Genomic DNA, 13,689 nt, shown 5'->3' with positions numbered 1-13,689 from the left:
AAATAGTCTTCTTTTCCAGGAATCAGCACCACTTGGAAGAGGGGAGAGGGAGGGAGGCAAGAGGGAGCTGGCACCCCAGATTTCCAGCACTCGAGAGGGAGAGAGGCATGAGGGATTTGGCACCAGATATCAGTGCTCTTTCAGGGCAGAAGCATACCAAGGGTCACCAACCCACTGCTCTCCCCTCCTCAACCAGGACCCAACAACCTTGGTGGGAGGACATTTCCAAACTTTTTTCTTCCTTATGTTTTATTCATTTATCTATACACTCCAGACTCAGGTTTTACACCATCTACCATCTGCTGTAGACAGAGAAATACTAAGGGACTGAAGTGGCACTCTAGGTTATGTACAGTATCAATAAAACTCTGTCTCCATCTGCTGGCAGGGATGCAAAACCTGGGTACATACTGAAAAGAGATGGATGCTGGGTAGGAGGTGGGAGAGAGGGGTGTGCTTTGCTGGAACTGGTGCCACCAAAGGACACAGATCTGTGCCAGAGAAGCCAGTGGTAAGTCAAAGGTCATGATTGTGAGGAAAGGGGGGGATACTTAATTCTGAATATATATATTTATTTTATTTAAAAATGTTTGTATACCGCTTTTACAATTGGAAAATTAATCAAAATGGTTAACAAAAAATAAAACATACATAATCTAATTTTAAAACAATAATTATAATAGCTAAAAACCTAAAAACTACAAAGACAAACAAAAAATCAAAATACAGACATAGTGCCTTCAAAAATGTTGAATGAAGAGAATAATATTGAGAGAAAAATATAAATGGCTATGCATGTATGAACTAAAGAATGGTGTTTTATGTTTGAGAATTAATCAGTGAGCTGTATGCTTTCTGGAACAGGTGATTTTTGAACGTTTTTTTAAATAATTGTGTTGATGATATGAGACGTAGAGAGTCAGGCAATGAATTCCACAGAATGGGACCTGCTACCGAAAAAGCTCTTTCGGGTTAGTTCTAATCTGGCTAGTTTAACCGTGGGTATGTCAAGAAGATTTTTTGAGAAGGATCTTAGTTGTCTAGTTGGCATGTATATACGAAGAGTGGAGCAGAGCCAAGTTGAAGAAGCATTATAAATGAGAGCATGAATAATTGTCAATATTTTGTAGTGTATTCTGTATTTGATAGAGAGCCAGTGGAGGGAAAACAGAACTGGAGTAATATGATTTCTACGTGAAATGCCTGAGAGAATCTGAGCAGCTGAATTTTGTATTAATTGGAGGGGGTAAATTGCAGAGTAAGATAAACCAAGATATAGCGCATTACAGTAATCCAAGCCCGAAAATAGCAAGGATTGCAGAACTGTACAGAAATCATGAAAAAAAAAGCAAAGGTCAGAGTCTTTTCAAAAGGTGTAATTTATAAATTTATTTTTTTTGTCAGTTGAAATATGGTTAGACTTAGACAAATCTGAATTTATCGAGACACCTAGACTGGTAGCATGACTATGAATCGGAATAGAAATTCCTTTGAAATCTAAATGAGTGGGAGGACCTATAGAAGAGTTAGAGATTGATGTTAAATGTGTAAATTCAGATTTTGCAGGGTTTCATTTTAACCGATTGTAGGCAATGTTATTGTAGAAAATGTATCTGACCAGGAAGTTTTATAGGGCACTAATAATTGAATATCGTCTGCATAGATTCTGAAATAAACATTGAGAGCTGCGAGAATATGACACAAAGGCAGTAGATAGATATTAAAAAGAATTGGTGACAATGAAGAACCCTGTGGAATGCCTGATGAAGATGGATAGTACTCTGAGGATTGGTAACTGACATGTATTTGTTGTGAACAATTAGATAAAAAAGATTTAAAGCAGGAGAAGACAATTGCCTGGATACCTAGAGATTTTAAGCCCAAGAAGAGAATATGATGGTCCAAGGTATCGAATGCTGCTGATATATCTAATGAGATGAGAATGAAGTCCGTGTAAGCATCAAATACAGTGTCAAAGCAAGAAAGTAAAAGTGTTTCTGTGGAATGGCCTTTTCTAAAACCATGTTGCCCCGGATGTAAAATATCATTGCCAGCTAGAAAATCAGAAAGTTGGTGCAACACCACAGATTCGATTAGCTTGGCTAAAGAAGGAATTAATGCTATCGGCCTAAGATTGTTGAGATCAAAAAGGTCTTTTAATTTGTTTTTTTGAATCAGTAAAATAGCAGGGTTTTTTTTCAAATTATCGGGGAAAATACCGGCTTGAAGAGATTGATTTACCATATTACATAAAAAGTTGCTGGTTAATGGGGCAATGATTTCAAATAAAGAACCAGAACACGGATTAAACGGGGAATTAGTGGTTTTCTGCTTCTGAATTATTTTCAATAAAGTGGATTCTGTTACGAGAGAAAATTCAGACCAGTCGACTGCATCTGAAGGGGTCCTTAAAAGTAGGATAATGTAAATGTTGAAATTCCTTTGAAATGGTATCTATCTTTGTTTTGAAGTGGGTAGCTATTTTATTGTACGTAGTAGAGTCATAAGTAGTACTATTTAATGGATTACTTGTAGTCAGAGATTTTACAATGTTAAAAAGAATATTAGGGTTTCCATTAGCATCAGAAATTTTTTTCGCAAAGTAAGTCTTTTGGGCAATATTGATTTCATTATTGTATCGCCTTAACGTACAATAATAGGAACTTTTTGTCTCATGTGATTTACTGCTCCTCCATTTGCGCTCTTTAATTCCTAACAAAGTTTTAAGGGTATGTAGAGATTGAGAGTACCATGGAGCATTAAGTTTTTCTTTTTTTGAAGTTACTTTTTTCAATGGAGCAATTGAATCTAGAACAGGCGTGATAGAATTCCAAACACTGACAGTGTCTGTGCAGGATGATGCAGCTTGTAAGGGCAACTTAGGAGAAAAAGCATCAATGAACGCATCTGGGGATATGTATTTCCTTTTCCATATAGTGGGGGGGGAACTAATTTTCTTAGAAATAGGAGCATTTATTTTTAACTCGAACTGAATGAGAAAATGATCTGACCAGGGTATCAGTGGTACCTTCTGTTTTATCAGGAGAAGGAAAGGCAAAAGAAGGGTTGAAGAAAACGAGATCTAGAGTATGACCACGTTGGTGGGTGGGTACCTGTATTAGTTGATCCCACCCAAATCCTGCCAATTAGAGTGTGACTAGAGGTGTTGATGTATAGATTAAAGTCACCTATCAAAATAGTCCTAGATAAATCCACTGGAAGGGAGGAAATTACTTCTATGAAATTAGAAAGATCAGTCTGAAGGAGGCCAGGGTGGGCAATAGACCATACAAATATTTAGGACGGTGGTCGTAATTAATAACATTTCTAGAGCATGGGGCAAAGTGATGTGTAGTTTAGATGGGTTTAATGATGTTTTAATAATTGCTAACAAACTGCCACCTCTACGGTTAGGTCTTGGTTCCAATATAGTCATATAATCAGTAGAATTTAAATTATTTAAGATAACTGTGTCTGAGCCAGTTAACCATGATTCTGCAATAAGAAAAAAATCGGGTTTATGTTTATGAATCAAATCTAACAATACTGGGGGGTTTTTCCATATACATTGAGCATTACAGAAAATAAAAGAAAGGGTTGTAAGAACTAAAGTGGTAGTTATCATGGGGACAATAGAAATCAAATTGGAACAAGTGGAAGGTTTTAATTTAGATTTTTAAGATGAATGTTTTCTCATGCTAGGAGACAAATGATTATATCTACCTTGACCTAATAGAACAGGAATATCCATAGTAAGTCAGAAACGAAGGTAATGAAAAATGAATGAAAAACTACAGGGCTAGAACGAAGGGGTGAGAACAAAGGGGCAGGCCCTTTGTTCTCGCCCCTTCGTCACGCGACGCCCCGGCGCACGGTGCCAGTGCTGTCACCGCTGATTTAAAGTGGGTCGCTCCCTGATGTCAGGCTGGAGGCGTGGCCAATTTCACTCAGCCCCACCGCAAAACACGGGAAGAAAGCAGGGTAAGTGATGATTTCAAGTCCAAAAGTCCATGCAGAACAAACAGGCTCTCAGTGGTGGAATTAGAGAGCTGCGGAGGCACAGGCACAGGCACTGAGCCCCTTTGCTGGCAGAAAAAAACCTGCTTCTGGCATTGGTTCCGGCACTGGTTCCAGATGTGGAGTTCAAGGATGTAGTTCTCCTACTGGACCACTGCGCTGAAGAATCATGAGTTGATAGCAACAGACATTTGCACATGCAGCACGCGGTGTACAATGGTGACAACTGCCTGCCTCAAAGTGAAGCACTTTTTTTTTGGCGCTTTATGCCTAACGTACCTTTTCAGTTTTATGCGCAAAAATTATGATTTGGGCACATATTTTCTGCGCATGAATCATTTTATGTGCACAAATTATGTTTTATACACAATATTCATATTTTTGGGCAAACACTTTCATTTATGTACTATTGACTTTTTTTTAATACCACAATACTGCATTGAAAGTATTTTCTTAAACACATGCATGCAGAAAATGTACACAATTTCAGAGCACATTTTTTTACATACATCTCATTGGCTTAACTGAGAGCTGGGTTTGAGATAACAGCATTTGTAAAGAGGCTTGCAGAGAGCAAAAGGTAGAAAGGAAAGTGAATGTGAAGGTCTCAGACAGAAAACGTGTTACTCACTGTAAGGGTTTCTCGCCTGTGTGAATCATTCTGTGCACAGCAAGGTTATGGGAGCTCTTGAAGGCACGGGCACAATATTCACAGATGTAATCCCTTTGGTCTGTACAGAAAAGAGAAAAGTGTGAGATGGGAAGAGGTCTGAAAGAAGTAATGGAGGCATGGGTGAATGAGGGAAAGCAAGGAAAGGCCCAAACGGAGGTGGTGGGGGCAGTATATATGGAGAAGACCAAGACAGAGAAGCCAGAAAAAAAAAACAGAGAGAGAGAGGAAGGGCATATCATTTGTAAAATTACAAGAGTGTAATGGTGAAGGTGTACATACAGATGAGTGCAAGATTAAAAGACTGGCACATAGGCGACATCTTGAGATGAAACCCGGCATGGAAAATATGTCAAAGTTTCAGGAACTTTGACTGGGCACACTGAACACGCCCAGCATGCCCTAAACCACGCATCCATGCAGGGTCCCTCTTCAGTCTTATAACAGAGAATTATAATAATATGAAAAAATATAAGGAGAAACTCAACTCTTTGGGGTGGCAGGTGGGTTTTGTGAGGACTAACATCCTGCTGTACTAGAAGAACAATTGTTACAGGTAAGCAACTCTTTCTCCTAAGAAAAGCAGGATGGTAGTCTTCACACATGGGGGAATCCCTAGCTACAGGCTGCTCCCCAACATAAAAGGGGACCAATAGACACCAACCAGATGCCAACAGGCACAACAACCACAGTGCTGTTGGTAACAGAGGGGGAGACAGCCTGAACCAAACAATGGGCCCTAGGCAGGGAGAGTTGGGTTCTACACTTCGAAGAGATTCCTGAGGACAGACTGGCCAAATCTACTGTCACGCCAGCCATCCTTATCCAGTCAGTAATGGGATGTGATTGTGTGGAGAGAACTTCATGTTGCAGCCTTGTAGATCTCCTCCACAGGAACTGCTCACAAGTGGGCCACAGGTGTTGCTACAGCTCTGACAGAATGAGCCTTAACATGAACCTAAGATACAGACCCGCCTGTGAATAGCAGAAAGAGCAATCTGCTAGCCAATTATATAGTGTCCGTTTAGCAACAGCAACTCTCAACCTATTCCTCTGGCTGCTCCAGATAGAAGACTAAGGCTCTCTTTCGGTCCAAACTGTGCAGTGCTCATTCGCCTTGGTGCAAATGGGGCCTGAAAGAATGTTGGCAGGACGACTGACTGGTTAAGATGGAAATCTGTCATCACCTTAGGCAGGAACTTAGGGTGTGTACATAAGATCACCCTGCCATGAAAAAAACAGAGTAAGGTGGACAAGTCACTAAGGCCTGGAACTCACCAACCTTGTGCAGCGACTCAAAAAGCATTTTAATCAGCTAAGCCAACACCAAGTTGAGATTCCAAGACACAGCAGGAGGCCTTAGGGGAGACTTCAATTGAAGTAGGCCCCACATGAAATGTACAACTACTGGATGTACAGAGATGGGCATTCTATCTACACCATGCTGGAAAGTGCCAATTGCACTGAGATGAACTCTAACAGAGTTTGTTTTTAAGCCATCCTCTGATAGGTGTAGAAGGTAATCAAGCGGTTTTTGTGGGGAGCAGAACGGATCCAGAGCCTTCTGCTCTAGTGGAAGGCTTTCTGGAAGTCACCAGGAGCCAAGGCACATCCTCAAAGATCGAGCAGTTGGATGTTAACCTCTCAACATCCAGGCTGTGAGCGACAGAGTCTGGAGGTTGGGATGCTGCAATCTGCCTTAGTCTTGAGTGATGAGCTCCAGGGAAGTTTCTAGACTGATTGGTTTCTGAATGGACAACTCCTGAAGGAGCGGAAACCAGACCTGTCTTGCCAATGAGCGGCTATGAGAATCATAGTCCCTTTGTCCTTGCGAAGCTTCAAGAAAGTCTTCAAAACTGAGAGAGAGAGACCTGGACATGATTCATCACATTTAACAATTAACACTGATTACAAACTATGTTACCGAATCTTATGGCACCTGTGTAAACTGACAAATTTTAGTATCATTAATTTTATGTGCCTTACTGTAAACCGTTGTGACTGTCCCCACCAAACGTCGGTATAGAAAAGATTTCAAACAAACAAACATACATACATTAAGGGAATCAGAGGATATGCGTACAGAAGACCCTTGCCATAATGGCAGGCAAAGGCATCAGAGGCTGATTTGCCGTCTATTCTGTACAGGGAGAAGAACTGAGTCACCTTTCTGTTGCAGAGGATGCTAAAAGATGCACATCTGGGCTCCCCCAGAGGCAGAAGTTCCAGTTCACAACCCCCTGGTCTAGAGACCTCTTGTGGGGTCTGAAGGCATGACAGCCTGTCTGTTATCACATGTTTCCTGGACGAACCAGAGGCCCTGGGTGTGGCGTCCCTCTACATTACCTCTCCACCCCAGGGTGGATGCATCCATGGTAAGGACAATTTGGGTTGGGGGACTTTGGAAGTATATTTCCCATTCCAAATTTGAGATAAAGGGGATGGAACAGCTCCCCTATGAGGAAAGGCTGAAGAGGTTATGGCTGTTCAGCTTGGAGAAGAGACGGCTGAGGGGGGATATGATAGAGGTCTTTAAGATCATGAGAGGTCTTGAACGAGTAGATGTGACTCGGTTATTTACACTTTCGAATAATAGAAGGACTAGGGGGCATTCCATGAAGTTAGCAAGTAACACATTTAAGACTAATCGGAGAAAATTCTCTCTCACTCAACGCACAATAAAGCTCTGGAATTTGTTGCCAGAGAAGGTAGTTGGTGCAGTTAGTGTAGCTGGGTTCAAAAAAGGTTTGGATAAGTTCTTGGAGAAGTCCATTAATGGCTATTAATCAATTATACTTAGGGAATAGCCACTGCTATTAATTGCATCAGTAGCATGGGTTCTTCTTAGTGTTTGGGTAATTGCCAGGTTCTTGTGGCCTGGTTTTTGGCCTCTGTTGGAAACAGGATGCTGGGCTTGATGGACCCTTGGTCTGTCCCAGCATGGCAATTTCTTATGTTCTTATGAGAGTACCCGCCACCAGGATGAAGAGCCCCGGAGAGAAGGGGTGATTCAGATGTGATTCTGGAGGCTCTGCGTGGCCTGGTGCCACTGCGACCTCAGGGTCCATTGGGCTCTGCACATGTGCAAAAGGAGAAACATGGACGGTTGCGGCCATGTGGCTCAAGAGCCTCAACATGTGCTGAGCTGACACCTGCTGGCTCTGTCGAATCACTGTCGCTATGGACGTCAAGGTGACCGCCCTGGAACGCGGCAGGAAGGCTTTTGCCTGAACCATGTCCATCAGGGCTCCTATAAAGTCCAACTGAGGTGACGGGATGATATGGGACTTCGGGTAGTTGATAATAAACCCTAGTGACTCCAGCATCCAAACGGTCAAATGCATGAACTGTGTGGCTTCTGCCTGAGATGTGTTCTTGACCAGCCAGTTGTCCAGATAATGGAAAACATGCACTCCCAAGCCTACAGAGGTGCACCCCCACCACGGACAGGCATTTTGTGAAGACATGTAGGGCTGAAGTTAGCCCGAATGGCAACACTCTGTATTGGAATTGATGTCTTCCCACCACAAAACTGAGATACTTCCTGTGACTTGGGAAGATCTCGATATGAGTCTATGCATCCTTTACATTGAGGGAGCACAGTTAGTCCCCTTTTTGTAAGAGGAGAATCAAGGTACCCAGGGAAACCATCTTGTTCAAGGCCCTCAAGTCTAGGATGGTACACAGTTATCCTGTTCTCTTTGGAATCAGGAAGTACCAGGAGTAGAATCCCGGCCCTTTGCGCCTTGGTGGGACAAGTTCAACTGCTCTGGCCATTAAGAAGGCAGAGAGCTCTCTTATCAGTACTTCCTGATGCACTATAGGCCCCCAAAACGGGCACAGAGGGCAATTTGGCGTGACACACAATAGGTTTAATTGGTTCCTTTAACAGACAATAGACAGAACCCACTGGTCCAAGGTTATACTGGGCCTCTGATCCGTGAAGAGCCGTAGCCTGCTCTGACCAGGGGATCCAGCGCCTCAGATGCAGGTGGCAGGCTTATGCTCCCTATGATCCAGTCAAAACCCCGAACTAGAATTTGATTGGGGCGCTGGCTGTGGCTTGGGTGCTCTTTGCTGCCTGGGTCGGCTGCCGGAGCTCAGCTGCTGCAAATAGAAACGAGGGGCAAGAGGATAGTACTTCCTCTGGTGGTAGAAAGACTTCCTCTGATCCTATCTCGCCAACCTCTATGCTGAGGAGGGCAGGTCTGAAGTGCTGACGGAGACTAGTTGGAAGGTCTTCATGGCTACCCATCCTTCACTTTATCACCGAAGAGATTCTCTGCGTACACGGCAAGTCAGTGAGTTTTTCCTGTACCTCTGGTTGGAAATCCGAGGCCCGCAGCCATGCCATTCTGTGAGCACCAATTCCCGCTGCAAAGACTCTCTATGCCATCCCTAAAACATTGTAGTTTGTACGAACCTCGTGTTTTCCACACTCCAGGCCCTTAAGAACCAGCGATATGGTGTCTTGCTGCTGTTAAGTCAACTGCTTGCCAACTTCTGCACTTGCTTCCAGAGGTTCCACAAGTATTGGCTCATGCAGATCTGGTAAGAACATAAGAAATTGCCATACTGGGTCAGACCAAGGGTCCATCAAGCCCAGCATCCTGCTTCCAACAGAGGCCAAACCAGGCCACAAGAACCTGGCAATTACCCAAACACCAAGAAGATCCCATGCTACTGATGCAATTAATAGCAGTGGCTATTCCCTAAGTAAAATTGATTAATAGCCATTAATGGACTTCTCCTCCAAGAACTTATCCAAATCCTTTTTGAACCCAGCTACACTAACTGCACTAACCACATCCTCTGGCAACAAATTCCAGAGCTTTATTGTGCGTCGAGTGAAAAAGAATTTTCTCTGATTAGTCCTAAATGTGCTACTTGCTAACTTCATGGAATGCCCCCTAGTCTTTCTATAATTCGAAAGTGCAAATAACTGAGTCACATCGGTAGGAGGCAATGTGGACAACGAGCATGGTTCCCTGGAACACTTTCCTCCCAAGATTGTCCATCACCCTGTGATTCTTCTCTGGGAGCACAGAGGTGTGGGTCCAAGATTGCTTGACCTTCTTGAGAGTGGATTCAACCATCACAGATTGGTGTGACAGCTGACTTCTCGAATCTGGTAGCCTTCTGGAAGAGGCAAACCCTATCCACTTTCCTGTTTTTGGGACATACTGTGAGAGGGTATTCCCAGATCCTCAGCAACAACTCCTTAAGAATCTCATACACCAGGACCACCATGATCTCTTCAGAAGTCTCCATGAATTGGAAATCGTCCAGCATCTTGTACCTGACATCCTCCTCCGTCAACTGAAAAGGGATGGCCTCTGCCATCGCCCGCACAAAACCTAAAAAGGTTAAGTCCTCTGGTGGAGACTTCCATCGTTCCTCTGGAGGAGAAGGCTCTGAAAGGAGACCTTCTGCGTCTGAGGAGGAATCTGCAATGTCATCTCCCCAGGAGTCATACAGAGCCCCATCCTCACTTTAGTCTACAGGAGATGGGTCCCTAGGTGCTCATCCTTCATCCAGAGGTGCAGGCCCCGGCAAAGCTGGACAGGGGGCTGTAGGCCTCGATGGAGCTTCCTCCTCACAGGAACTGGCAACGAGCACCCTATTGGTTGGGGGAAGCATCAGTGTCCTGCCGGGCATTGATGGCCTCCCTGGAATCGATATCAGAGTGGTCGGTAATGTACCACTGAGTACACTAAACCATTCAAAGCAGTGGTTCCAGAATGGAGAGTGTGAGCATTGGCACAGTCATTGCCACAGGCGCGATGCTCTGCAGCGCTCGTTCCACCGCCAGCAGAACTCTCTGCTTCAGCTCCTCCTCGAAAGTTGCCGATGCCAACACCAACTCAGAGGCAGATGGGGTGGCCAGATCTTTCTCAGATCCCCGAGATGGATCTGTGACTGGCAACCAGGACCGTTGGAGAATGGCGCAGACCTCCGGCATCTATGGAGGATTGGCACTCCTCGCTGCGGTGTTTCTTTGGGTGCACCATGGCACGAGCCGGCTTCTCCCCGAGCCCGCCACCTTGCATCGAAGGTGACTGGTGCCGATGCCTCCTCTGCTTCCCTCGGTGCTCGGCCCAGTCTTTTCCCGATGCTGAGATCGATGACAATGAACCTGACGCATAGACGCAACCGAAGGCCCTGCTGATGGTGCAGTGTCCATCGATGCGGTTCCAAGGTCCATTGGTGCAGATGCTGCTGATGTTGATGGCTCGGATTTTCTCGATCCGAAGAGTTTGTCCATTTTATCAAGTCGAGCGCGACGTCCCTTAAGGGTCATCTGGGCACAATCTTGCAACTCCGGACGTCATGCAATACCCCCTGGCAGAGGACATGGTCCTCGGGCACTGGGGGCAACGATGAAAAACCAGATGAGGCCATGCTGAATAAAAATGAGAGCGGTGGCAGCGGGCCATTGAAACCAGTAGGTGCCGAGGCACTATCGCCACGGGGGGGAAGGATGGAAACGAAAAGAGAACGTCGAAAAACCTGATTAAGGAGCCTACGGGGAGAAACCCTGAGGGACCCTGCATTTTTGGAAACGCGAAAGAACCCAAATTTAAGCTATGAAAGTTTTTCAAGGCAATTTTCTAAGGAAAAAGCCGAACTCACTTAACCGTGAGGTGAAAGCTCTACGGGAAAAAAAAAAAAAGACTGAAGAGGGACCCCTGCATGGACGCGTGGTTTAGAGAATGTTGGGCATGCTCAGTGTGCCTAGTCAAAGTTCCAGAAACTCTGACATAAGTTTTCCATGCCAGGCTCCATCCGATGTCACTCATGTGTGAGGACTACCATCCTGCTTGTTCTAGGAGAAAGTAAAGGACAACTTCCACTTGAGAATAAAGTGGGCTGCATGGCTTTTTACTCTGTTTTCATCAGAGAATACCCATTATAGGTAAGCAATTTAATTTTCCCTGATGACAAGCAGGCAAGCCACTGGGCCAAGGATTACAAAATATTGTCCACAATGACTCCAAGAACCTTTTCTCAAGGTGGTGATGCTTAATATGGAATCCAACATTATGTGCAATGAGGTTTGATTACTCTTTCCTATATTCATCACTTTGAACTTGTCAACATTACATTTTATCTGACATTTAGATGCTCAATCTCATATCTTTTAAAGTCCTCTTGCAAATCCTCACAATTAACTCATAATCTAACCTTCAGATAATTAATTCAGAATCTAATCTTCATAATCTTCAGATTTTGTATCATCTGCAAATCTGAATACCTCACTCATCACTTTCTTTTCAAGATCATTTATAAAGATATTAAGCATGGATCCCAATGCAGATTCCTATAGTACCCACTATTTATCTTTCTTCCTTGAGAAATGTCTATTCAGTCCCACTCTGTTTCCTATCCTTTAGCCAGTTATCTATTCATAATAGGTCATTGCTCCTATCTCATGATTTTTTCAATTTCTTTAGGAATCTCTTGAGGGATTTTATCAAATGCCTTGCGAAATCTAGACACACTTCAACCACCAAATCACCCTTGTCCACATTTTTTTTTTTTTTTTTTTAGCACCCATAAAAAGCTAACAGATTTGTAAGGCTAGACTTCCTTTGCTAAATCTATGTTACCATTAGTCTATGTCTATCCAATGACCAGTAATTTGTTCAAAATAACTTCTACCAGTTTGCCCGACACCAATGTAGGGCTCACTTGTCTGTAGTTTCCTGGATCGCCCCTGGAGACTTTTTAAAAAATGGGCAATATGTTGGCCACTCTCCAATCAAAGCTAATTGAATGAGATGTTATGGATTACTAGTAATAAGTCTACAATTTCATTTTTTAGTTCCTTCAGAACTCAGATGTATATCATCTAGTCCCAGTAATTTGCTACTCTTTAGTATGTCAATTTGTTCTATTACATCTTCCCAGCTCCCAGTCATTTGACTTAGTTCCTTTGAATCACCACCCTCAAAGTGCATTTTCAGGATAAGTATCTCCCCATCACCTTCCCTTGGACATCAGAGGTTTATTGCTTTGAATATAGTTGACAAAGTTTTTGAGTTTTTGCCTCTCTGGCAAGCTTCTTTTCAAATTATCTTTTGGCCCGCTTAAGGATTTACAACTAACTTGCCAGTGATTGTGTTCTTTTGGGTTTAATGGCCTCTATTAGCAGCAGTTCAGTCTTCTTGCTACCTTTTTTTTATGCATATAATACATTTATTCTGGGCTTCCAAAATTGTTTTTAAACAGCATCCTCACCACATGCACCACTGTGAACCGATGTGATATCCCTGATGAATGTCGGTCTATAAAAATTTTAAATAAATAAAATAAATGCAAACTTTTAACCATTGCTACCATTCCTTTTAGTTTTTTCCTAATTTCCTCATGATGTCAGTATCCCTTTTTGAAGTTAAATACTACTGCAGTAGTTTTTCTTAATGTTCTTCGTTCAGTGGTTATTGTAATTATGATTATGTTATTATCGCTATTCCATGCGGCCCCACCACCATTATTTCTCACACCAGATCTTGAGTTGCAGTGAGCATCAGATCTAGAGTAGACCACCTTCTTACTGGTTCTCGGACCACCTGCTCCATGAAGCAGTCAATTATAGCATCTAGAAACTATCTCCCTAGCATGTCCCAATGCGACATATCCAATCAATATTGGAATAGTTGAAATCTCCAACAATGGTGCAGGAACAAATCTTAAATTCCACAAGTTCTCAAAGCAAAATTTTTTATTTGTTTGATTCAAAAGGCTCAAACTGGCAACTCCACAGGTAAGACAGTATTCATTTGTATAGAGTCCCCCGACACGGTCCCGTGTTTCGCGGCGGCTGCATCGGGAGGGACCACAGGTATTCAAGCAATCATTCTTAGCCATCATGGACGGATTGCTTGAATACCTGTGGTCCCTCCCGATGCAGCCGCCACGAAACACGGGACCGTGTCGGGGGACTCTATACAAATGAATACTGACTTACCTGTGGAGTTGCCAGTTTGATCCTTTTGAAT

The 13,689-nt window shown here is 43.3% G+C and overlaps 1 protein-coding gene across 8 annotated transcripts in view; it reads right to left on the bottom strand.

Annotated features, from left to right (window-relative positions):
* Positions 1-13,689, bottom strand: part of ZFP91 (ZFP91 zinc finger protein) — a 151,947-nt gene that overhangs the window by 15,161 nt on the left and 123,097 nt on the right. For all 8 annotated transcript variants that reach the window (XM_029574761.1, XM_029574752.1, XM_029574756.1 and 5 more), the window contains one exon: positions 4,649-4,748. In XM_029574761.1, the coding sequence (XP_029430621.1) occupies positions 4,649-4,748 (100 nt within the window). The remainder of the gene's footprint in view (positions 1-4,648; positions 4,749-13,689) is intronic.

This window comes from Rhinatrema bivittatum, chromosome 13, assembly GCF_901001135.1.
Source record: "Rhinatrema bivittatum chromosome 13, aRhiBiv1.1, whole genome shotgun sequence".
NCBI lineage: Eukaryota > Metazoa > Chordata > Amphibia > Gymnophiona > Rhinatrematidae > Rhinatrema > Rhinatrema bivittatum.
This window is presented reverse-complemented; position numbering and strand designations above follow the sequence as displayed.